At 35.6% G+C, this 26,314-nt stretch overlaps 1 protein-coding gene across 1 annotated transcript; it reads right to left on the bottom strand.

Moving 5' to 3' along the window:
* Nucleotides 1-884: 884 nt before the first annotated feature.
* PI15 (peptidase inhibitor 15) lies at nucleotides 885-24,342 on the bottom strand. The gene is made up of 5 exons (XM_008058912.1): nucleotides 23,596-24,342; nucleotides 5,750-5,868; nucleotides 4,580-4,712; nucleotides 4,338-4,453; nucleotides 885-1,186 (listed from the first exon to the last, which is right to left on the bottom strand). The coding sequence occupies exons 1-5, from the start codon at nucleotides 23,866-23,868 to the stop codon at nucleotides 1,051-1,053; spliced, it is 777 nt and encodes a 258-aa protein (XP_008057103.1). The 5' UTR covers nucleotides 23,869-24,342; the 3' UTR covers nucleotides 885-1,050.
* Between the last annotated feature and the right edge of the window lie 1,972 nt (nucleotides 24,343-26,314).

Below are 26,314 nucleotides of genomic sequence, written 5' to 3'. Positions count from 1 at the left end.
TCCAAAGTCATGCCTATACAATTTGCTCCAGAAAGCTCCAGGTATTTGTTAATTCTTCCCTTCCCCTTCTTGTTCCAAGTACTGTAGCTAAATTTCCATGAGAAGCAGAGCCTTGCTTAAGTAATTAAACAGTGTGACTTATCTATTCCACCTCTCGTGCTTGCTTCCTCAAAACTATATGAAAATCAGCTTGCTAAAAAAATAATTTTATAGCAAAATCACTAGACTGTATTATTTCCAGAATATTTCATGAGCTTCTTGAGAGCAGAAACCATATCTAATTATCTCTGCTTTATCAGAACATAACTAGCAGAGTGCCTTGCATCTAGTTAGCACTCAACACATGGACTACCAGTACAACAAAGTGAGATTAAGCAGAAGGCATGATTTGAAAAATTACATAAGTTGAGCATATCCTTTGGTGCACTCAAATGAGATAAAATAGCTCCAGAATGAAATACATCATTGCTTAATAAAATTATTATGTCCAGATATCATTGAGGAATATTATCTTGTAAACTATCATTTCATGAGTATTAGAGCAATGAATGCTAAAGATGTCTCGCCACCACACATATACTTTAGAATCGTTTTTAAAAATTTCCCTCAAGTTAACTACTGAATCATGTTATTATCTATGTGTTACACCACATATTATATGCTTTTGTGCATCTATATATACACACAGACACATATCTGTATATGTATATATATACCCACATACATTACAGGTCAAATATGTGTTTTATTCCTTAAAAACACAATAATATAATCCTTTTGAAATGCAAGTTTTGGGATTGGATGCATCAACTATGTCATCACTACACATACAATATTTTAAGTTAGGCTTAGAGGTCAGAAAATAGAAATGGATGTTCTGAAGATCGCAAAAGATTAAGCAAACATACTAGACAAATACTAGTTTATACAAATGAATACTAAAAGGAAAACAAGATTATTATAAAATATGTATAATATGTGCAAACTTCAATATATATATATGCCTATGATTCTCAGAAATTATTATATTTCCTTGAAAAAAAGGTAAGCTTATTTAAACCAGTATAGGTAGTTTGACGTTACTCCTGGAAAACACAGATTGTCAGTACAAGACCCCCCATAACTTGGAGGACAAGATGAACACGGAACCCCTACTTTATATGGTGCTTCTCCAATCCAGTTGCCCCTAGAAGGGAAAAATAGAAGATAACATTAGTACTACCTACCCATTTAAAAAAATTAGATTATTGATAAGCACATGCCCCTGTGTATTGACATGTGATGATGTTTCTGAAAAGTTTATTTCAGAAAGGTATTAGACGTTATACCCATTTCAACAGTAATTTATTCTACATAATTTTCTTTTAAAATACTTTCGAGGTAAACTGATATTATCTTAATTTACAGATAAGAAGAAGACCCTGCAGTGCATGAGGATACGATGAGTCATGGGACACCAGGATCACTCCACTCACATCTCTCTATAGCAGCCTTCCAGAGCATATGGTGTCAGTCCACATTCCCTTAAGCTTACTTCTTTTAAACTCATGCTAATGCTTGCCTGAGGATGATAAACAAACAAACAAACCTAGCATTTTCTGGGAGGCTTAAAAATGATTAAATAAGTAAGAAGTCATCATATACACAAAAAATAGGTTATAAATGTTCACAAGATTTGTTTCTAAAGTTGTAAAGTATTTTAGATTTCCAAACTTCATAAAATAAAAAACTATGGAAAACTTATAAGTAGTATACATTGGTTTTACTACATATGAGTTTTCCATAGGTTTTTATTTTATAAAGATTGGGGATATATATGGTATAAACCAATACACCATGTTTTCATCGTAAGAGAATAATCGCTCATGGAAACAATTAAAGGTGATTCTAAGACCTTTTTTCATATGTAAATTTGTAGTTACTAAAGTTTTACAATTAATGCTGTTTGTTTTTTGATAATGATAATGCTTACATTTAACTGAATAACTTTCTTTTTTCTTTTTTCTTTTTTTTTTTTGCTGTATTAATGGCCATGATCATAGTAATAAACCAAATTTTCCATTTATGATAGTTAGAAACAGCAATGGTGTCTTACTGTTACTGAACTCTTTTAATTTAAAGAAGAAGATAATAGATGTATTTTAGTAGCTTGATGTTTAGTAACTATAGTATTAAGACACAGCAATATAGAGAGCAATGTGGTAAAAATCGAAGGTCAGAAGAAAATTTGATTGTCAATGGTAAAAAGTCAAGGTAAGAGACAAGAACAACAACAAAAAGAAGATAAGACAATAGGTAGTAGAACAAGTGGCTCCTGCCTCCTTTAAGACATAAATAAGATCAAGCAGTGACTTGTAACTTGTAGACTTGTGTGTCTACAGGATATAAAACATATTGCTAAACCAGTTTGTTAAAAATTCAGATTTATATCTATAATATATCTGTATAGGAAAATTTATCTATAAAATTTTAAAAACATACTAATTAACTATACTACAAAATGAGATGGGGTTTTAAGATTGCTCACCTCTATTTCATTTATTCTATACTCTGCCCTTAGGATAAGTTTTCTTATGTATGATTTTGGTGATGTTACATGCTTGCTCAGAAACGTTCAAGGGGCCCCATTATCTTAAGGGTGTTGCTCATTCCTTTAACCTAACTCTGTATATGCATAATCTTATCCTACATGCATAATCTAGCCCATACTATTTTAATTTCATATTTTTTCTATTTGTTTTACACACCTTTTTGAAATTACGGAACACTTATTTTAAGCAACACAAACTTAGAAATAAAATCTTATTATATGTAAAATTATTATATAATACATTATCAATTTTTACATAAATCATATATTTTATTGAAGAGGATAATTATAACAATAGTAAAATAAGTTAATTTATATACTTATTTATTCTTTTTTTTTTTCCTATTCTAATTAAATTTTCTCTCTCTCTCTCTTTCTCTCTCTCTCTCTCTCTCCCCCCTTCTCTCCGCCTTCCTCTCTTCCTCTTTTTCACTGAAAAAGAGATGAGAAAACTTCATATTAGCATTGGAACAATTATATTCAGATACCAGTCAGGATTGTAAAACTTTCTCCATTACTTAGCTTCCAGAAAAATAAGTCTGTATTATAACTGAAATACAGCATGTTAATATAATAGCTTAATCTCTTGGATCTATAAAACAATAATACAGCTCATCAATAATTTTAGAAAATTCTAACTTTTGGTCAAAAAACAAAACAGTTAAATGAATGAAACAAAATCTCTTTGACCATCTGGATATTACTAGGCCTATTTATGTCAGGGAGAAAGTGCAAGGACTTAATAGAAAAATGCAACATATGAAAATAAAAATAAAAATATCAAAACAATGCAGAGCTTTAGTGCTTTAAAAAAATAATGCTGACTCTCTAAACCTTCCCATTCTAATAATTGTGAAGAGGGGCCATAGGTAAAATCACTATTTTTCTGTCTTCATAAAAACACTGCCACTGGCATACTACCATATTAAATGAGTAATGCAGTGATCTGTGAAACATTTTCTCATTCCCTCCCTATGCTGGACTAGCTGAAGAAAATCTTTGTTTGGGACTTACTTTGGAAGACACTAAGAGTGTCATAAATCCTTTGCACATTTTGTTATTTATTCCAAATGGGAACAGAATTATGTATAAATATTGGAACACTTTATTATCTGAAGAATTATTGTTATCAAGAAGGCATTTTGTCAAATGGTGATAAATGTTTATTTATCCTCATATTATAAAAAATGCCCATAAATATGACCATTTTAATAATTGTCAATACATTTCCATAATATACTTTATATATGCCCTAGGATGAAATCACTGATTTTTTTTAAATCTAAAAAATAAGAGAAGAAAGAAGGAATTTATTTCCAATGTTTTGCTTTTCTAGTGAAAAAGGTAAGCCAATGTTCTAATACTGATAGATGAGAGAACACTGTGATGTTGAGAAATTCCTGGAAGATTCTTTTGTGATGCCTTTTATATAGCTATTAAAATTCTGTGAAGTGTAGCATTTATTTTACAATTGTCACGACTGAAAAAAAAGTGGTAAGGAGAATTTAGTGTACTCTAGAGTCTCAAGTTGTTTTTGCCTACAATTATAGCCTAGAATCCCTGATCTTGTGGAAAGAAACCTTTCAGCAAATTATTTTTCAGGAATATCAGAATTGCAGATTTGAGGTTTAGAGGCCATTATGGCTAAGTCTTACTCATATTATTTACCTGTCAAAAATGCCTATCAACCCAGAGATATTTAATATTATTTAAGCATCCAGGAAATGGAATTCAACTTGGTACTTACTTTGGAGCATAGTTGCATACCAAGTATACTGCTCGTCTCCATACGGATCCCCAAACATTCATGTTTTGGCAGGTATGAATTGCACATCCTATCCGATTGGAAGTGGCCCAAACCATCTGTGAAAATAAACCAAAACACTATTATTGAAGTCAGAGCTAAGACAATCCATGTTCACCAAAATATTAACAGCATTTTATTTTTAGAAAGTATGAAACAAAAATTAACAAGGCAATTGAAATAACCTGTGTATAATGTGTGCACATGGGACCAAAACATCTCATAGGACATCTGGGGTTGCAATCCTGAGGATATGGAAAAGCATAGTCTTTCACTTCATCATACCATGGCTTGACTAACTGAAGAATAGAACGATATCTAGATAGCAAGAAAAAAAAAAACAACGGGGTTTAGAGTAGTGGTCATATATAGGGAAGTCATTTTATACTGTAAATTAATTGTTCCTTTAGGAGATTATTCATGATGCTCTAAGAGCATATCCATCCCTCGCAATCATATCACAACCCAGTGGATTCCTCTATTCCTCCAAGTAGGACCAAGCATGAAAATGCCCATGGCGGGATCAAATGATTCTGTATTTGTCTAATTATGTATCTAGACATTTTTTTTAAAAAAAGAAAATGCACATATTTCAGAAATCATCACTGTCTTATTTAATCCATGTCAAAAATTTCTTCCACCAGTAATGTCAAAATAATCCAGAATTACACATACAAAAGTAGTCACAACACAAGAACTCAGTGCATTTTTTTTCCTAATGACTCTAATTTTATTAGTACATCTGATCTTCCACCCTATTCAAGAGAGAATGTGTCTTGCAATACTGGATAATGACACTGCACAAGTGGTAGAAAAATGATCTTATCAATGGAAACAACTTTTCCCATAGTTCCATATACCTGCATGTCTGTGTGTATATACACATATACGTAAATGCATACATTCTGAATTTTATTTATTTACTTATATGCAGGTATATACAACTATGGGAAAGTTATATGCACGCACACACACACACACACACACACACACACACACACACACAAACACGAATGACTTGTACCACAAATATGGGAGTTTTTTCCTGAGGTGGAAGAAACAGGATACAGCACAGGCTTGATCCTTTCTAATATTCTGTGAGACCAGTGAAAAATACAGGCTAAGGGAGAGTATTCCAAGGTGAAAAGAGGAATTGGTCTTAGTAGGCCCTTATAATTAATTAAATACTTATTAAAGGCATCTAAAATATCCAGAGGCCAAACATCAGTACCGGACACACAGTGAGCAATCAATAAATATATGCTGATACTACTTGGAATTGGTGCCATTTCTCTCTGGAGTCAACAATTAATAAAGCCATATGGATGAACTGCATCAGTGAAACTACTTCCTACCTTCCAGTTCGTACAGATAGATTTTGGCCCAAAAATCTCAGTAAGTAAGTAGGTCCATGGTCCCAAATGCAAGTAGCCGCCCAAGCTTCTGCAGATTTTGCAAGATTTTCATCCCAAACCTGTAGGGGTAAAACACCTTCAGCTTTACTGGATTTGCTTGTAAGAAACAGACAGAAAGAGGAAAGAAATGGTGCTATTTCCTAGATTTATTTTAAGTCTAGTTCCTGAGTCTATATTAACTAAAAAAAGCAATTCAAGCCATTATTATCCAAAGTTCTATAAATGTTTCCCTTTGAGGACCTATAATATGGTTATACCACAAAAAAATATATTGTATTTGCAGTGTCATCTAAATTCCACACTTAGAAATCAGTTTAAGTAAAGAAAAGGTTAACAAACATAACGTAACTAGTTGTAACATGGGGACATCTACTGACCACTGAAATTTGAACCCAGCAATGTCCATTGGCTTTCCTAGAGGTCACTTTCATAGTAACAAGGAGTCATGCTATTAATATATTTTAAAAACAAATATAATTGAATTTATTCAAATTGATTTACCAGAATTAACAATGTCCAATAGTATATTGTAACTTTTAAAAGTCTAACTCTATTAACATATAAAAATCCCATAGAGTCTTCATATATAATACCATTTGAATCTTTAGTAGTAATAATACTATAGGAATTTACTCTTTAGTTGGTATGAACTGGAAAGTATGATAAAAAATAAAGACAATGTTACATAGCATGTTATAAAAATATAGTACATCATATATCAAGTAAATGAATTTTTAAAATAGTAGCTGTTTTCTTTTAAAAAGGAAGTTAAGTTGATAAGGGTGCTATTGATGTGTAGTAAATTTTATTTAGTGAAAAAAATAGTAAGGCACAATCTGGATGAATCTTGGATTTAATATATATTCATATTAGTTGCCATACGGATTGACATGCTCATGTCCATAGCTACATGAAGAAATAAGCCACATATTTGTGGACCTGCCAATCATAAATTAACTTTGAAATGGTAATCTATTTTCTAGCAAGTAATAATGTATGGAAACATAAGCTAGAGAATATATATAATTCTTATATGAAAATATAGAAAAGACATTTTTCAAAATTTCTCCCTAATGGAAATATAATTTAGTTATGTATTTATCTGTTTTAAAGAATTTTTTATTGAGTTTTAATGTCATATATTGACAATAGTGATATGACATTTTATTAACTATGTCATGATATATTACATTGTATATGATATATAATGACATAGTTTAATGTCATATCTCTATTTCCTAAATTATTTATAATTGTATATTATCCTATCTGAAAAATTGTGTTTGGATTACTACTAGAGAGTGATTATATTATATTTTAGAAAGTGACACCTTATGTGAAGAGGGAAGTGACAATTTTATAATTACCCAAATTTACATAGAGCTTCAGATGAGATGTTCTACTCATATATAGATGTCCTTCTCATCTTTGGTTTCCTACTTTTCATAGTTTTCTTCATTTTATCGTTCTTTTGGTGATTTTCTCCTCCATCAGGTTGTGTGCAGCTAAGCGATAGTCATATGTTCACTGTAAGTTATAAGCTTTCAAGCAAACTCAAAGGACTGCTTAGCCGTAATACTTAAAAGGCTTAACTTTCTCCAAAGATAGTGAGTTGCATAGATTAATTTAATATAACAATGCTTTTATGTGAAAGAAAATTAATTTAGTGATCTTGAAATAAAGTTTTAAAAAAGCAAAACAGTAGATAAATTCTTCAAGAGGTAAACTCAGGAGGCCATAGCAGCTATCCTGTTTTTTTGTGTGTGTGTTGTTGTTGTTTTGTTTTGTTTAAATTTTTGATTGATATATAATAGATATACATATTTTCAGGGATCATGATAATTTAATACATTTATATAATTTGCAAAGATTAAATTAGTGTAATTAGGATATCCATTACCTTAAATTATTATCTTTTTTCTATGCTAGAAACGTGAATTATTTTTCTCTAGGTAGTTTAAAGTATACAATAGATTATTTAAACTATAGTCATTCTACTGATCTATTGAACACTAGTACTTATTTCTTCTATCAAACTCTATATTTGTTCCCACTAATCAACTTATCTTCATATCGCTTCTATAGTTATTAAAAGTTATCATCACTTGTTATTTTCAAGCTCCAAAGACTGTATCATATTAATAAATTTACAAACCATTAAAGATTAAGGGACTAAATCACATCTTTCCCTGGGAGTTGTAACCAATGAAGACAGAGACAGCAAAGCAGATTTCACCTTAACAGAGGATACAATGTAATTTCCAAATTTCAGAGCTCCCTACTCAAGTCAGCCCTGTTCCTCTTTATAGAGGGGTTGTATGTTCTACCTGGAGACAAAAAGGAAAGAAAGAACACAGGGCCTTCTGAGTTCCCTTTCATGGGCATTAGAGGGACAGCAACCTATGCTTGTGGTGGCCATATCACCCCAAGTGTTTTTCTTTCATTCCTTTCCATTAAGAATCATTTAGTTGGTCAGGCCATAATTGATTGATTTAGTTTGGGAATAAAACATTTACCATTAGGTTTTCTGTTTATAAATAAAGTCAGAGGGCAACCCCTTCAGGTCCCCTCCCACTGTGGGAGCTTTTCTGTCCTCTCAATAAATCCTGCTTTCTCACTTTCTGGAAAAATAAAATAAAGTCAGAGATAGCTTGAGTTAGACAGACTATCTTGTCTGTTTTTTTTTTTAATACATATTTTTTATTTTAAAAATTGTGGGGTACAGTTAAGGGTTAGGTGTAGAAATATGCATTGTGCAGGTACCCTTGTTGATGTGTTAAACACAAGAGGTTGTAACCACATAGACTAACACAGGAGAGATATCGAGAATTCATATTGCTGTTATTTAAATATCTAAAAGTGTTGTTGGTGCCAAAAGATAAAAGAAATATGAAAAGAATGCAGGATTCTCAACAAGTTCAGAGATATATAGAACTTGAACTGAAGAAATACAAAATCAAGTCGAAGAATGCTGCTGCACGGATGAAGGTTGCTGGCTTTCTTAAGTAGGCAGAATTTGATGACATGAATCCAACCCAGATATGAAGTTGCCTTATCAACTGTTCCCCTAAGTTTTGGGATCCACAACACAGCAGCAGCCAGGATCATGAAACACACTGGCATCTGCAGCTTCCTTCTTAGATCCTGGCCAGTATCTCTGGTCAATAAAAAATGCAATAGAAACGAGAGACAACCTAAAAATTACTTGGGAGTATACCGGTAAACTTGTTGGATGAGGCAATTTTTTCCCCCTTAAGTAAGGTCTTTTAACTCCAAAGATAAAAATTAAGTGTAAAAGTGTTTTAAAAGATCATATGTAAGTTAGAAAGGACAAATATTTTGGGGTAAGGAATCTGTACTTATTTGATATTAATATTTGTAAAGGTTAAGAAAATGTGACCAATTACAGTAATGTTAGTATTATTTATAAATATAAAAAATATGTAATTACCTGAATTTATGATTTTAAGTTGAAAACAATAAAATCTGTTAAATTTTTTAAACAGTATTACAAAACTTAAGAGAATTTAAGAATTACTGTATAACTTAGAATTATATGACTTGTTTAAATATATGGAAAGTATTATCAATAGATCAAATGAAATACTAATAAAATCAAAAATTAAATCTATAAATGCAATTTAAAAAATTTAATTTGCAAGTGTTAATGAACATTAAGTAAATATGATTGTCAAAATCTGTTATATTTATGAAAAGAACAAAAATATTCTTAAATTGAAGCTAAAAATTTTAAGAAAGAATATTAATTTTGAAAATTAAAGTGATCTTTGAAAAATCTATCCTGTATAGGAAAATCATCTTCTCAGACATAAAATGCCAAAAATAAAGATATCCCACTTTGATTTTGGGAAACAGAATTATAAATTAGTTATTTTCATGATGCTATGATAGCAATGGCATTAGAGACAGTATGATACGACCCAGAGACATTTATTTTCTTGGGCATTCATGCGGTCATTCTCATATATTAGACAAAAAGAAAAGGCACTTTATTTATTTATTTATTTATTATCTTTTAAGGCATTTTGTATAGACAAGTTTTTGTTTTACAAATAATTTAGCTAGGGCTATTTCATCTTTTCCTTAGATTGGGAAAAGAGTGCTGATTTACAGAAGTGAGAAACAGCCATTAAAAAAAAATTTAAGTGATGCCAAAATCATTTCCCCTGAGGGCAGCCAAAAGCTTTAAAACACTTCATAGGCATGATTGCGGTTCTGATTTAAAATTGCTGGGTTTATCCTCATTAGGTAGAAATGCCTGTGAAATGGCCAATAAAGGAAACTGAGAGCTAAATATTCAAGAATCTGTGTTAAACCAAAGAAGAGGGCAACACTGAAGCTTGGATAGGCCACGAGAAAGAAGTCTGGTGATAGAGAAAGAAGAAGGACTTTCCTAGAAGAATTTTGGGGCAGTGAGTATATTAATTAAATGATATTAAAATCATTCTACTTTGTAAGAGCAGAAGGAGAGGACTAAAGGAACTTGTTTAAAATACACACACATTCCCTCCAGCTTCAAACATAATTACAAAATATGGGACTAAATTATGTGTATCAAAAAATATAAAAAGTGAGATACTAAGGATATTTTAAATGTTTAAAAGGAGATACTGAAAACTTTCCTTAAATGAGATGAGTACTATCTTTCATGTAGGTTTCTTTACCTATGAAGAGATGATGTAAGGTGTACTATTTTTAGGGGCTCTAAATGGAATCATTGCCAGCAGAATAAATATTGTAAAAGCAAACACATTTTTAAAAGCCCTCTCAGCCAGGCTCGGTGGCTCAGCCTGTAATCCCGCGCCTTTGGGAGGCTGAGGTGAGTGGATTGCCTGAGCCCGTGGGTTTGACACCCGCCTGGGCAGCGAGACCTCATCTCTACAATAAATCAAAAAATCAGCCGGGAGTGGTAGCGCATGCCTGTAATTCCAGCTACTTGGAAGGCTGAGGTGGAAGGATCGCTGCCCAGCAGGTCGAGGCTGCCACTGCACTCCAGTCTGGACGACAGAGTGAGACTCCAACTCAAAAAATAAATAAATAAAAGCCCTCTCTTGAATCCTTTTCTTATTCCAACTGCAATGGCATGCTTCCCCTTCCTTGTACCACAAAATTCCTTGAGAGCGTTGTCTTAATCCCCAGTTTTCCTTCTCACATTCTCTCTTGAGTCTACCCCAGGCAGTTTTCCATTCCCACCCTACTGTATCCAAACTGCTTTCTTCAAGGTCATCAAAGGGCAGTTCCTAGTCATCACTTTACTTGATCTGTCACAAGCTTATGGTGTGACCACTTGCTCCTCCTGAGCACATTTACATCCCTTGTTTCAATGAACTTATTACACTTGTTTGTTTTTCTCGGGTTGCTGCCTCTTCATCTCTTTGATGATTCCACCTCACCTCCCCAACTTCTCTGTGCTAGAATGTTCCAAGGATTCAATCTGAGTGCCTGTGTCTACTTCCCTCTCTTTTCTTTCCCCTGTTCCATTTACATTCGCTGCCTAGGTAAGTTCATCAGGTCTCATGGATTGAAATACCACTTACATGCTGACGGTATTATCCCAAATTATATCTCTAGACCTCTCCCTTGGATTCCAGACTAATTTACCCACCTACTTTAAACTCTGCTTAACAAGTTTAATATTGAACTCCAGGTACTCACAATCTTCCCCTCACCTCTCCAAATTATAACTAATCCTGCAGCCTTCTTTGTATCAGTGAAATTCAGTGCCCTTCCTCTAGGAGTCTAACTACGGAAATGGGCCACATTAACCATCTGTGTGTGACATATTGTCTATAGCTGTTTCCCTGCCACAAAGGCAGAGTTAAGTAGTTGCAGCACCATAAGGCCTGCAAAGCAAACATATTTACCATCTGGCCCTTTACAAGGAAAGCTTACTGACTACTATTCTTTATTGCTCAGGTCAAAAATGTAGTAGAGTCATCTTATCTTTTTTTCATAATCCATATCTGCTCAGTCAGCAAGTCGTGCTGATCCTACCTACAAAACACTGGATTTCCAGAATATAACCACTGATCACCACCACTATTGCCACTACCTTAGTCAAAGCTATCATCAGTTATTAATTGTATTATTGGAAGAGATCCCCGAACGATCAGTACAACCTTAAAATAAAAGTTATTGAGGAACATGATCAAACTCAAACAACTGACTTGGGGGTGGTCTGGTAATGAAAATGAGAAAAGCACTTTGAGATATAAGATGACAAATAGCAACTGCAGTTTGACTTCTGGACAGTTATATTAAAAAGAGAGAAAGAGGGAGACTTTAAAAAACAGCAAATTTGTCCCTCCAAAGAGGCTAACCCTCTCTAACCAGTTACTGGCAAGTAATTAAGTAAGCCAAACGTCTCTAGACCTTACCTCTTCTCAGAATAATCTAGAAATCTAGGTGTACATGTGAAATCTATCAACTTTAAAATGTTGATAGATTTTTAGACATGTAAAACTCTGTACAGTCCAACATCATGCAGAACAAACTAAGTGTGCCTATTGAGAGTTGATGGACCTCGCTGTGAGGTCATATAATCACCATTATGCTCATACAGAGAAGTTGACCCTCCCAATATGCATGGATGTTTGCAGAAAAGAGTGACTCTGGAATTATCTTTGCCCCAAACTTCCTTGAAAATAAACTTACCAAAAAATAATGCCTGCTGCTTTGCCCTTAACAATGAAAAATGCAAGAAATGCACATTTCCATATTAACCAATATGCCCTAAGATAATTCATTCATTTAGATAGCCAATAAATTATTATTTTATTGACAGGCACTAGATATTGTAAATTGAAGTCAACAGGACTCACATGGACTGTACCTTAAAGTTTAGGGGAGATACAGACAATAAAAATGCTGTCAGACAAATAAGTAAATTATTGTAAGTTATTATAATTATATAAATGCATTAGTTTATATACAGTAAGTTCCCAAGAATCCTGTGCTACATAAAATTTTGCTTCTTTTGAAGTTTTCTTAGTCAACCAAGCACATTTCCAAGTAAAGATCATTCCATGCTATAGATATCTATAGGTCATCCATAATGCCCACATGTTTTCTAAAAGTAGGTGCTAAATAGTCAAATGAAATTATGTAATACTATGACAATTATCCCTAGAATAACTCTTCTTTTGGGTCAACCTACTAATTCTTTCAATATACAGTCTTTTGACAGAAAGATATTTGAGTTATATAGTACTCTTCTCAACTCAGTTTTGGGTCCTGAACCATGATCTTAAAGCACATTTTAGAGTCTTTGCTAGGGAAATAACTCCAGAATCTCCCAGGGACATTTTGAGAAGGCAGATGCCTAACCCAATCCTGGACCTATGACATCAACATTTTAGGGTTGGAGACCTTGAACATGTACTTGCAAAGTGGTTCCATGCTCACGGGAATCCTAAATGGCTTTATTAGCTGAGATATTAGGTACAACATGTGGGAGAAATATGTACATAACTTTCCAAAAATGTAAAATCTGAAAAAGGATATATCAATTTTTTAAATAAGGCCAACCATTTCCATTATTATACCATCTAAGTCTGCATTTAAAACATATTTAGGTTGGGCACAGTGGTTCAAGCCTGTAATCCTAGCACTTTGGGAGGCTGAGGAGATAGGACTACCTGAACCCAGGGATTCGAGACCAGCCTGGGTAACTTAGCAAGACCTCGTCTCTACAACAAACCAAAAAATTAGCCAGGCATGATGGTGCTTGCCTGTGGTTCCAGTTACCTGGAAGGCTAAAGCGGAATGACCACCTGAGCCTAGCAGGTTGAGGCTGCAGTGGCCGTCAGCCTGCCACCGCATTCCAGCCTAGGTGACAGAGGGAGATTCCGGCTCAAAAAAAATTACAAAAAAAACCAGCCGGGCTCGGTGGCTCAGCCTGTAATCCCACGCCTTTGGGAGGCTGAGGTGAGTGGATTGCCTGAGCCCGCGGGTTTGAGACCCGCCTGGGCAGCGAGACCTCATCTCTACAATAAATCAAAAAATCAGCCGGGCGTGGTAGCGCATGCCTGTAATTCCAGCTACTCGGAAAGGCTGAGGCGGAAGGATTGCAGGAGCCCAGCAGATCGAGGCTGTGGTAGATGGAAGCGGCTACTGCACTCTAGTCTGGGCAACAGAGTGAGACTCCAACTCAAAAAAAACCCCACACATATTTGACCTACAAGCTACTTAATTTGTGAAAATATGATCAGCAGGAGAATGTGCCATTGAAACTGCCAAGCTAATTTTAGCATGTGCCCACAAAAGTAGAGCAATTGGAGAGCAATTTGTCATATAAATTCTAGGCATCTCACTGTCAGAAGAACACACACAGGTTGGAACCCAACCAGGAAGGACAACCAGAAGAGGGCATGCCTTGCTCAGAGCCACACAGCATCCAGTTCCCAAGATGATCTAATTGGCACTATTTCTGTGTGCATATGTAGAGTAAGGGGTAGGTGGGAAGTACCTTGATTTATTTCCCATTTACTTAATGAAACAACTTCTTACCTTTTCCCAGACTTTCAGAAATCAAATATCTCTGTGCGATCTTCCCAGATAGCTTGTGTTGGCAACACTCTGGATGAGAGGGATGTTGTATATAAGTTTAACACAAAGACTGGAGGCTGAGAAAAATCTTGATGACTGAGAGTGGATGGCATAAAGGTTTTCTTCCTTTTTAATATTCACTCTAAGACTTGATGCTGTATCATAATGCAGTTTTTCTACATAGTTTCCAAGGGCAGAAATAATACAGGGAGAAAGATTTGACTTGACATGAAGAAAGTTTTTCTAATAGTCAAGAGGTCCTCAGAGGAAATACAAGTAGGGAAATTCTCTATCCAAAGAGCTCAAGAACAGAAGAGATGAACACATGAAGGGAAACACATTTTGCATTGTTATGTAAAACATCAGCTTGTTGTGAGATAAAACCTTGTTCTCATCATTTTGATTTACTTGCTTTATGACCTTGGGAAAGCTACTCATGCTCTCCAAGCATCAGTTTTTCTATCCCCAAATGAGGAGAATTGTCTCCATCTCTCAAGACTTATGAGGGTTAGGTGAGATGGTGACTGAAGAGTGTTTAACACAGCTCTAGCAAAGGAAGGGTGTCCTTAATTGTAGTTATTATTATTGTTGGGGACTCAGGGATGGTGGTGGAGTCAGTGAACTAGAAAGTTGCCTAAAATGGGAAGCAGTGAGGTGAACTTTTGATCGCATCATTTCACAGCCTGAAGTTTAAGAGACATCAAGCATTAATCTTAATTCAACAGGCACTCAGCTAAAGTGAAAACAAATAAGCCCTGAAATAACTAAATAATTATAAACAGAATCATGAGGAGATTATTAGGATCTTGCTTACAGACAGCAGAAGCTAAAATTGGAGAGCATTTTAGAGGTTTTAAAATTTATTAATTCCTTTTCAAGATTCCTACTTAACATATGCTTTATTTTTAAATTTTAAGATCATTTGTTTGTGGTTGCTAATAGTCCTCTTTTCCAGGGAAATATACTATCCACCAGCTATCATATAATATTGGAATTATGAGCCAGGAAGAAATTTTCATGTGTGTTTATTTTTTTTTCACCAACTCAATGTTACGATATTCTAAGAACAGATTTCTAGATTGTTCAACTCTCCTGTGATATTCAAGCAAGCCTCATATCTTGCCATTGCCCACTAGTTAGAAGAATTCAAATGCCTTTCCGCCTACCTACTGCTTGCTGAAAACATGATCTCCCTGGAATGCAGAGAGACAGATTTGATAGAATACTCATATTTAACTAAATTATGAAATGTGAATTTGATGCACTTTTCAGTAAGAAACAACATTGTGTCCTTAAGTAACATTTTTGGACTCTTTCAGTTTGGAGTATGTGGTGTGAAATTTTAAGAGATTTTTATGAAAACTTTGGTCTAAAAACACAGTTTGGGCATTCTTCCTTCTTTGTGTCAAAAAAAATGCTTGGTACCTGATTTCAGATACTATGGATAACATAGACTGGAAACATTCAAATCCCATCTCTCCAAACCTCAGTCTAGGTTGTATTTTACGCCAAACATTTTTCTCGACCATTTTAAATGATTAGTTTTTCATCTTCCCTGCGCCCCCCCCAACACCATTCTCATGGACAACCAAAAACTTCAAGTTCACAACTATTTAATAGCCATTGAGTAGTTACTAACTGGTTTGAAAATATACTAAACTCATGACACCACTTTTTTCTAAAGCAACATTTTCTTGCAAAAATTCTTGAGTAGATTCCCAGACATAAAACCATTCTTCCATGCTCCATGACACTACCCTACCTGTATTATGCAAAGTGGTAAATTTTGACTACCAAAAGATATTCCCATCAAAAATTATTTTTAGGAGAAGAGCGTTCCACATACTAGCTCCTTTGTTCGTCCTCCATAGGTGTGTGCCCTGGATGATAAACCTGCATCCACTTAATGACGTCTCAAATTCTTTTTATTCTGCGTTCTCTAACTCAGAGATATTTAATTGTCCCTCTCAATCCTCCTTCACTGCTCCATTATATAAAACCTCATTCTACTTCGTCATACACATCACTTATTCCTATTGATTTGTACCTTAAATATTTCATAGCCCTAATTAACTTATTCACATCCCTATCACCTTAAACTTAGTTGAGGCTTCAATCCTCTCTCACCCAGACTCTCAGATGAGATCAGGAGTCTTCAGGGTGGGATGGCCCAGGCCCACACAGATTATCATAACAGCCTCTAGACCTTGCATCTTGCTTCTCATTTCTCCTCCCTCTCCAATCCCTTCCTCACCCTGAGGCTAGAATGACCTTTTCTGAATGCAGATGGGATTATGCAACTTTCCCCAGTTTACAACCTTCAATAACGTCCCTTGATCTTAAAATAAAATTCAAACAGGTTTCTGGGTGCCTTCCTCCACATCACCAAACATCGATCTTTTATACACTAAATCCAAGCCACATTGGATTTTTATCCATGCCTTGAGTGTACCTCTCAAGTGTACCCTCCTGCACCTTCTGTATATTCCTTCTCTCCTTATTTTTTATATTCAATATTTAAAATCTTTTTTTTCTTCTGGAAGGCTTCCCTAACCTCCTACCTCCATTCCTCATCTGGATTAGGTCTCCCAGACGATTCCAAAGCACTTGGTATTTATTCTGCTTCAGCACTCAGCACGCGATCCTGCCCACTGAACTGTGTGTTCATGGCACTTCCTATCACAGAGTTTCTCTCAGCCCACATTGAATCCCTTAACACAGTGCCAAGCACATTAAAAAGTAATGTGCTTGGTTGAATAACGAACAACTCTTGCCCTCCAGAGCACCACAGTCACACATTCGAACCAGAAAAAGCTAAAAGATTTCATAGAAGTGATCCATAATGAGTATTCTCTGTGGGAAAGATATGATACTATGATATTATATGACTTATAAATACTCAGAAGGAACACAATACAATTATTTTTCTACACTGTTGTATGTGGTCAAGGATCATCTGCCACCAAAAAAATAGTGTTGAATGCCTCGACACACAATTACCACCTATGTGGCCTGCCTGTAATTTACAGCTTTTCTGCTTACCTCCTAATGATGCGGTTCTGAATCACATCCTGTTAGTGTTTAACATGTGCCTGTTTTAGAGCCTGTTTTGAAAATGTGACAAACAAAATGTTTTTACCTTCTGCTGGCTCCCTATATGGAGAGCTGAACAAAAGACAAGAAGCTTTATGGCTACCACCGTCTTCATTTGTTTACATGTGATACTAAGCAACATGCATATTGGAAGAAAACTCCTACAGAATGTGCCCAGTCTCTAGTCAAAGCCAAGACACTGAAAAGGTTCTACATCCAGGAGAGCAGGAATGCAGAGTTCCAAACGTGCTGGAGAAATGCCTCCCTGTCAGCAATTGTTCTCAGTGCACTGCCTGCTGGCAGCTGCTTTCAGGAAGCCTTCTAGTAGTCATGAAAGCATTCACTGGAGAAGTTGAGATTAGATACATCAACTTTCTCATGTTCATAACAAGAAAATTGAGTTCTTTTTCCTAAATGAGAAGAAATATGTCATCTGGAACAATGTATAGCTTGGTTTAAAATATATAAACATGGGGATAGATGATACAAGTGTTTAGTCAACTACTGAATAAAGAAAAACAAAAAATGGTTTGCATTATCCACATTCTCTTCCACATGAAGTTCAAATAAACAAAATCAGTATTGTGCTTTATTCCCAAGTCATAAATGGTCGTTCTAGGTAAACAGTTTATTGACTCTTTTGAAGCATGGATTAATCGGTTTTTCATTCATTCACCTGAGTCAGGCCTTCTGTTACTTTACTACCTGCTGTGACTTGGTAACCAGTATTTTATTTTTTCCAGAAAAGTCTAGAAAGGCTTTTTTTTTTTTTTTTTTTAGCTCTGCAATAATATTTGTAGGCATCAAACAAAACAAAGCAAGTACCATGTTATCAATATAGTTATTCTGGCTTCTTGAAATTACATTACACATTTTTGTTTTTTCAGTTTCAAGGTAGTCAGTTCATTTCCATCATTCTCTTCACGTTTGTCCCCCACCTGCTTTTCTGTCAACCTGTACCATCTGTGAGGACGGCCGTCTCGCACTGCAATTCAGTTAGTTGTGCCCTCCTGTGGCACTGTATGGAGTTACAGCTTATGGTTCCCACTTACCTTTGCCTGAGGAATGGCATCGCTAACTCAGTGGGTACCACCCCTCTGGCCACTTTCAAGACTGTATCAGCTCTTCAATTGCCAGGACCATTTTTCTATAACGCACCTCTGACCCTGCTCTAAAACCTTCACAGTCTCCCTAATTGCTTTTAAGGAATTCTCAATCTATTCCCAAACATCTCAAAAACATGGCTAAAGTATAATGGCTTTTCTCTCCTGGTAATTTTGTTCATGCCTTTCTTTGCCTGGTGTAACAGCCAACCCTGCCCCTTCCTGGACATTTGTCTCAAATACTCCTCCTACAAGGAGCCTTTCATGATTTGCCAACTAGCGATTATCACTTCCTTCTTTGACTCCTCCACGGTATTCGTCCATAGCTCTTTTATTACATCAATCTTATGCAGCAGTGTATTATACTGAATTATATGCTTAGTGGTTTTCCCCCCATTTGTTTTGTTTTTACTGCATTGTTTATACTTTAAAGACAAAGATTTTTGTTGTTTTTGGATCCCCTTCTCTCATGGAGAAAACTCAAAGTTTCTAAATTAATTTATTCAATTGACTTGAATTCAGAGAGTATCTTACAAATTTTACTCTATGTGTGGGTCTTGCAATTTCATTCTTTTGGAGATAATTCTTATTCTAAGAAACTAGTGTGGTTTGTGGTTTAGAGTCATGGTTTAAGCTGCCCTTAGGAAGAATAAAAAACAGCTGGTGTCCAAGGAGCTCTGGAAATTAGTCAGTGAACTAATTGTAGAACAGAAGTCAAAAGCAAAGATGTTTCACTTGCACATTTTAAGGTCTATCTATATTATTTCTGTGAAGATACTGTTTTAAAAAATATTTAATTTTGTGCTCTCTACTAAAATCATGGATAATATATCCAAGGAAAATATTACAGAACCCTGATATGAATGTCAACATTCTGGTGTCCATATTGTTTCTGCTTTACTTAGTCAAGTGTATGCTATCTAATATAACAAAGAAGTTGATGAAGATAAAATTTATTTTAAGATGTTTTTCAAGTGAAAAAAACTCTTATTTCAGGTATATGGAATAAAATATTATTACAAATAAGAAAGCTCTTATTAAAATACTAATAATATTAAAATTGATGCTACTGATAAATATATGACAATTCACAGGAATTTCAACTAAGTTCAACAAATAATGGTTGGTAACTGTCTATACCCCATACATTTCCCAAGAAACAGATAAAAATAAAAATGAGCAGGCCAAGCACAGTGACTCATGCCTGTAGTACCAGCACTTTGAGAGGCCAAGGCAGGAGAACTGCTTGAGCCCAGGGGTTTGAGACCAGCCTAGGCAACATAGCAAGCCACTGTCTCTACAAAAAAAAAAAAAAAAAAATTAACTGAGTGTGGTGGTGCACACCCATGGTCCCAGCTACTCAGGAGGCTAAGGTAGAAGAATTGCCTGAGCCCAGGAGGTCAAAGCTGCAGTGGGCCGTAGTCATGCTGGTGCACTTCTGTGCTCCAGCCTGGGCAACAGAGTGAAACCCAATTCAAAAAAAATAGACATAGACTTAGCACCTTGAAAGCTCAAAATTAGGAAGTTTGTAAGAAATGCACAAATAGCTATAAATCAAATGATGAGAGAGAAGTGTTAGCTAGGAGAAGCTATCCCAGTTCAAAAGAAGTAAAACTCACCTTTGGTCAAAGGTATAGAAACATTCTGATATCAAAACTTGAAGGTAGGCTTGTAAATAAAGGACTATGTCAAGGAGGAGGTTTTAGAGAGAGAGGGGGGCATGGTAAGGCTCAGAACACTGTAGATGAAAGGAATTACAAATCAGGCTGGTACAATTAGAAGCTGTGAGCAAAAGATCATCTTCTATGAGGCTCCCTTGAGTGATATCACTCACTGAGGAGGATAATTTGAACATACGACTGCTGACTCAGAGTACACATATTTATGAGGTAGTCATAGTCAGGAATATCCTAGGTTTTTGAAGTACATAGAAGAACTTAGGAACAGCACTAGTTTTCAAATCCAAGTCAATCACTATCTAAATCAATGTTGAGCAAGTTCAACTAAAGGTGACAGTGGTAAACTGAGATCTGCAATTTTAACCTAGTCTAGAGAATTAAAGTCACTTACATTTCCTGATGCAACCTCCAAGCCACCTATGATATCTTATTTCCCTGCAAGTTTCTCTGGGTCTTCATGAATCATCTCAATAGTTTCACTAAATTTAGCACATTTTTCTGGGCCATCTCCTCCTACCTCCAGGTCTGTGTCCCGGTGCCTCACTCTGCCTCTCTTCTATCGTCTATGAGTGTGCTCCCTCCTTCATCTCTCTTCAGGTCCTTCTCAATGAGCTCTTCCCTGATGACCTACCCACTTTCTTGTTCTTCATAACCTCCTCACCTTCTAACATTCTCTGCAATTTATTAATTTACCTGGCTTATTGCCTGGTTCCTCAGCCATAGGACCAAGGCCATTTGTACACTTTGTTTATAAATGTACCACAGTGCTTAGAATTATGTTTAACATATAGCAAATGTTCAATAAACATTAAATAAATAATACATGTATGAAGAAGTATATGCACAGTATATATGTATTTGAAACAGTCACTACTTTATAGCACTCATTATTCTGACTATTGTTTCTCATTTCTTTTACTGAATTAAGGAGGATTTATCAAGCATCTACTATATAATCAGCACTGTTGATAGTTCTTACAAAATAGAAGGAATAACATATAGAATATGAATACTATAAGACTTTGATGTCATTTTAAGAAAAGAAATAAAGATACCCTGACATCTTCAGGAGTTCCCCCCAGTGGGACATGTCCTAGATCTAGCATATGAAAAGATGTTCCCCAATACAAGCATGGACTTTGGAATTGCAGAGGCCTGAATTCTAATTCCAACAATACCATTCATTTTCCAACCACCTTGGCCTAGTCATAACTTCTCTGGATCTAAGTGATATCATTTGTAAAATGAAGATCACAATCTTAACCTCACAAGGAGAATGTGAGCTGTCAAATGAGATCATCTATGGAAACAATTAGTCAAGCTCTTAGCACACAGAAACAATTAAACAAATGCATGTGGAATTAATTAATTCTTGACAAGTGATAGAAAGTATAACTGGAAAATGTGACATTTTTCGACCTATTTCTTCTGTGTTTACCCACCTATGCCTTCACTCCTAGTGACTCCTCTGTCCTCTATATGATAAAAATAGTGAATTGCATTATTGATGGGTTATTACATGTATTATAATTCCCATTTCACAGAAAAGGAAAAGGAAATTGGATCTTAGACACATTAGGCAATTTGTACAAGGCTACAAAGTAAACAGCCAGGTTAGAATTAGTACCCAGGTAAGCTAGGCTCCAAAGCTGGCTGGCTCCAGTCTTGGGCATCACCTTAGACTGCAAAGTGAGGTGATCACTGCAGATTTCCTAAACCCATAGTCAGGATATTGTACCTTTCTGAGCTCACATTAAAAATCTTATGCATAATTTTTCATAATTTATAGTAATTTTTAAAACTTATTTTTTCCTTTTCCTTTTGCATATCTACATGACCTTCTAAAAACATCTCTTCTTTATGGGTACCTCTTTCTGGTTTTAGATCTTGAATTGGTTTTCAGTGAATACTTTTCACAAAAAGTTCAAAGAAACCCATAAAAACTGTTTGTTGAACATCTATTTAGCTGTAGACTCTAGTCAGATAACTCTAATCCTCAACTCTTAACATTCTTCACAACAACCCCATGTGGCAGATACCAGCTTTAGCTTCCTATTAGAGATGATGAAACATGGTGTGGTAAAGAGTTCATTCAGCTTGGACTTGGAGCCCAAGAATTTAGATTCCAAAGCCTGAATTCTTAATAATGAGACTATATTGCTTCTTACACACCAGAACTGATTGCATTTCTCTTTCCTTATAAAGCCAAGGAAAATGCATTTTCATAAAGCCTAAGTTGTACTGCAATGAATTATGACTCTCTTACATTATTTGGCAATGTTTCCTGTGATATTGGCATCTGCAACTAGCCAATTTTTTTATATCAAGCCTTTTAAATGAAATAAACAAATCCAGAATCTGATAGAAATTCTAAATTTTGTAAGTTTAGTACTTATAAAATTGTTAGCGGTGCCTTTCCCCCACCCCAATTCGGAAATACCATACTGGAGGTCTTCATTGCGATAAACAGGCTCCAAGCTGTGTTCTTGCAAGATACATACTGGACTTTAAATCATAACCTTGCATAAATCCAAAACCAAAAATAAACCTTAATAAGACGTTTTTCTTTCAATACCAGCTTAATTTCTTTTTACTTCTGAAGTAAAATGATTTAAACATAGTCTATTTTTAAGAGAGAGCAAAGAATGTATTCACAGCAAGTTGGAACAGTGTGCAAGTGCACTGGCTTCACTGTTATCTGGACGACAAAGCATTAAATCACAGGGAGGAGAAAGTCAGCATGTTCTCTTAGAATACAAATAGATTAGCGTCAGTAAGAGTTTTGTCCAAGAAAGGGAAAAGACACCTACCCAGAGAATAAATCAAGTACATGAAGCCTATAATTTTAAGAAGTATTTTCAAGAAATGTTTTAGTTGATAAATACAACTATTAGATAAAGAAAGCCAGAAAAGTTCCATGTGAAATTTTTTTAAGTAAACTTTCCAAATGTGATCTGTCAACTTACCCTACTTTGGATCTATGTTCCTTATACAAGATACAATTCAGCAATAGTTACAGAACTCACAGAAGGAAAGTCTTTGTAGAGTCTCTCTCTCTCTCTCTCTCTCTCTCTATCTATCTATCTATCTATCTCCCTCTCTCCTGTCTTCTGTCTACTCTATACCTCTCCCTTTCTCTCTCTCTCTCTCTCTCTCTCTCTCTCTCTCTCTCTCTCTAATTCTATGATGGCCCAGTACTTAAATTATTAGGCATATAAGAACCTTCAAATGTGTAAAAGACTATATCCCTTGACACGTAAACACTCATGGTCATTTCAATTTCTTCTAACACACAATTTAAAGCTTTCTCACTCAGAACTCAAAGAAAAATAATTCTTCTTACCATATATTCCATGTTTGCTGCAGGTGGGAATACTTTGCCCCTAACTTGATTATGATAATCAAGAATGGCGATCATATCATTCTGCGAAATGTAGCGCTTCCGCCTGGCTTTAGGGATATCCGCAGAGTCTAGTTGTGCTTTCAGAGCTGCTTCAATATCAGTGAAATTATTGGTTGGCGGAGATGAGTCAGTGGAATTGAGTAAGACGATGGCACTTGCTTCACAGAGAAGGGAGAACAGGAGCGCACTGCTGACGGCAGAGATTGCTATCATTTTGAGCGGTGGAGAAGAAGAGGCCACCGAGTTTACTTCGCTTTAAAGTAGAAGGGTAGAGTTAGGGTCTATGAAAAAAAAAATAGGGCCAGAGGGTATGAATTGACAAAATCACCATTTGGGAGCATTGTTTGATTTTATTTTCTCCAAAAATCCAAACAAATGTTGAATTCAAGCCTAGGAGACCATCTATAGCAGAATTTGTATTCATTCTGTTTAATGTTATGAGGCAGACCCCTAAGAGGAACTTTCTATAGCTAGACCAAAATAAACAGTATGATTACTGCCCCTATGTGAGTGTAACCATTTGCCCCAAATGCCTGAATCACAAAATGCATTACTGCATATTTATTTTCAATGGAAAAAACTTTAGGCATTGAAATTCACCTTAAGAGTGAAGAAAATACATCATCAGGTAACAACAGAGAATGTGCTGATACTAATGTATCCTAGATTTATAGGCACACCAAGTGATAGAACACATACAAAAAAATTATAGTCATTCAATCTCATTTCTTAAAAAAAAAATGTGAACTACTTTAATATCAATGCATGCAATACAAATTTGTTGAGCTAAATAGCTTACCTCTGCACAATGCCAAAATGAATATATTGTTCTTCCAAAAATTTAAAGTTCTTTGCTAAGTTGTAGTATGAACTCTTGTAAGAGAAGTGTGTCTTATTACAGACTCTCTGAGAGCAGAGCTCTGCAAGGTTTGAATGCTGCTGGCTACAGGAGCAGCTAACAGCTTTTATATGTCACTGTTTGCAACGTCCAGAAAGGGCAGTCTTTCTTAGGGTCTCTCTTAGCCAAAATCAAAGAGGAGGGGTTTGGACAGAGAAAACAGTGATTGGGTGGCAACCTTTTATGTGGGTGGTGAGGAAATTGAGTCACACCCACAGCTTACAAAGTACAAACCATAAAAGACAAACCCCTTTTTCTCTGGGTTTCCACCTTTTCTGTGAGTGGTTAATTTTTCTCATTTAATGCTTTCTAGTTCCTGGTTCTCATACAAAAAGAAGAAAGAAAGAAAAAAAAAAAGACCGTGGGTACTTGAAAACACAGACAGCTGAGTAACAAGCAGTATATATATATTTTTTAAGACAGTAAATGACATGGGAGCTAACAAAAACAAGCTGATATTAAATCAAGAGATCAGCTCACATAGTTAATCTGGGTGGCCACAAATATGATTCAACAGGGATGCCAGGCAAATCAGTGGTAGCCAAACTATAGCATATGATATTAGGATAATAGATGCTCAAGTGGTTGTACTCTCTGTCTCTGTGTGGTTTTATTTCTCTAATTCATACATTTAATCTTCTTTTTCTCTCACTTCACCTTCTCTTCTTTTTTCTTTTTCCTTCTCTACAGAGGGAGGTCAGCAAATTACTTGCTTTTTACCTGCCTTGTATAAAATGTGAACAGAGAAGTTCATGGCAAATGACAGTAGCCAAGATAACATCTGTTTCAGGTTTAAAAGCATATAGTTGAAATTGCAAACAGAGACTAGCTCAGCCACTCAGGAAGCATATTGCAGGGCACAACATAGAGGCCATGAAGAATTTAACAGCAACAGCCACCACCAACAATCAGAAATGCCTTCTAAGTAGGATGTCACTGGAGCAAAACCCATGCCAGACAAAGTAATAACCAAGAATGTGAATATCAGGGCAATCTGTATGGAAAGGACCCTCAAAAATGCCCTGTGTCATGACCTCATTAACAAAAGGTAGAGACCACTTACAGTCAGTAACTCGAGGAATCCTGGGAAACACACATTTTTTCAGTTTAGAAACTTAGGATACATTAATGTTTCCAGTTTGCTAATGTGATTGTCTCCCACGTGTTTCATCATGAAAAAGTACTATGTGAATTTGCAGTCATAAGAAATGACAGTCAGCCAAGCTCAGTGGCTCAGCCTGTAATCCCACGCCTTTGGGAGGCTGAGGTGAGTGGATTACCTGAGCCCGTGGGTTCGAGACCCACCTGGGCAGCGAGACCTCATCTCTACAATAAATCAAAAAATCAGCCAGGCGTGGTAGCACATGCCTGTAATTCCGGCTTCTCAGAAGGCTGAGGCGGAAGGATTGCCGGAGCCGAGCAGGTCGAGGCTGCGGTGGCCGGGAGCGGCCACTACACTCCAGTCTGGGTGACAGAGTGAGACTCCAACTCAAAAAAAAAAGAAAGAAATGACAGTCATATGGCACAGTGGACGGTGAGCCAAGTTTCCTAGGATATAGTCCCAGTTGGGTCACCAGCAGTATGTGTGGCCAAACGTATACTGTTTAACTCTTCACTGGTGCATGTAAAAATGAGAGAGAAAAGGTACACGTTCTGTGGTGAGAAGTCATTAAGGTGTCTGAAATTGGAAGTCATTAAGGTGTCTGAAACTGGAAGTGCCACTCATATTCAAACCATAGTGATGAAACACAGACTTAGCAA

The sequence above is a fragment of the Carlito syrichta genome, unplaced genomic scaffold, assembly GCF_000164805.1.
Source record: "Carlito syrichta isolate Samal-C Ts95f unplaced genomic scaffold, Tarsius_syrichta-2.0.1 Scaffold303649, whole genome shotgun sequence".
Classification (NCBI taxonomy): Eukaryota; Metazoa; Chordata; class Mammalia; order Primates; family Tarsiidae; genus Carlito; species Carlito syrichta.
Note: the sequence above shows the minus strand (reverse complement) of the source record. Positions and strands in the feature narration are given on the sequence as shown.

Bases quoted from the DNA above. Each gene is read 5' to 3' on its own strand.
- PI15 (XM_008058912.1), bottom strand. From the start codon at position 23,868: ATGATAGCAATCTCTGCCGTCAGCAGTGCGCTCCTGTTCTCCCTTCTC. The intron at 5,869-23,595 runs GTAAGAAGAATT...TTACCCCTACAG, and splicing joins CAGCAAACATGGAATATATG to GTTTGGGATGAAAATCTTGC. The intron at 4,713-5,749 runs GTAGGAAGTAGT...CTTGCTATCTAG, and splicing joins CTATCTGTACGAACTGGAAG to ATATCGTTCTATTCTTCAGT.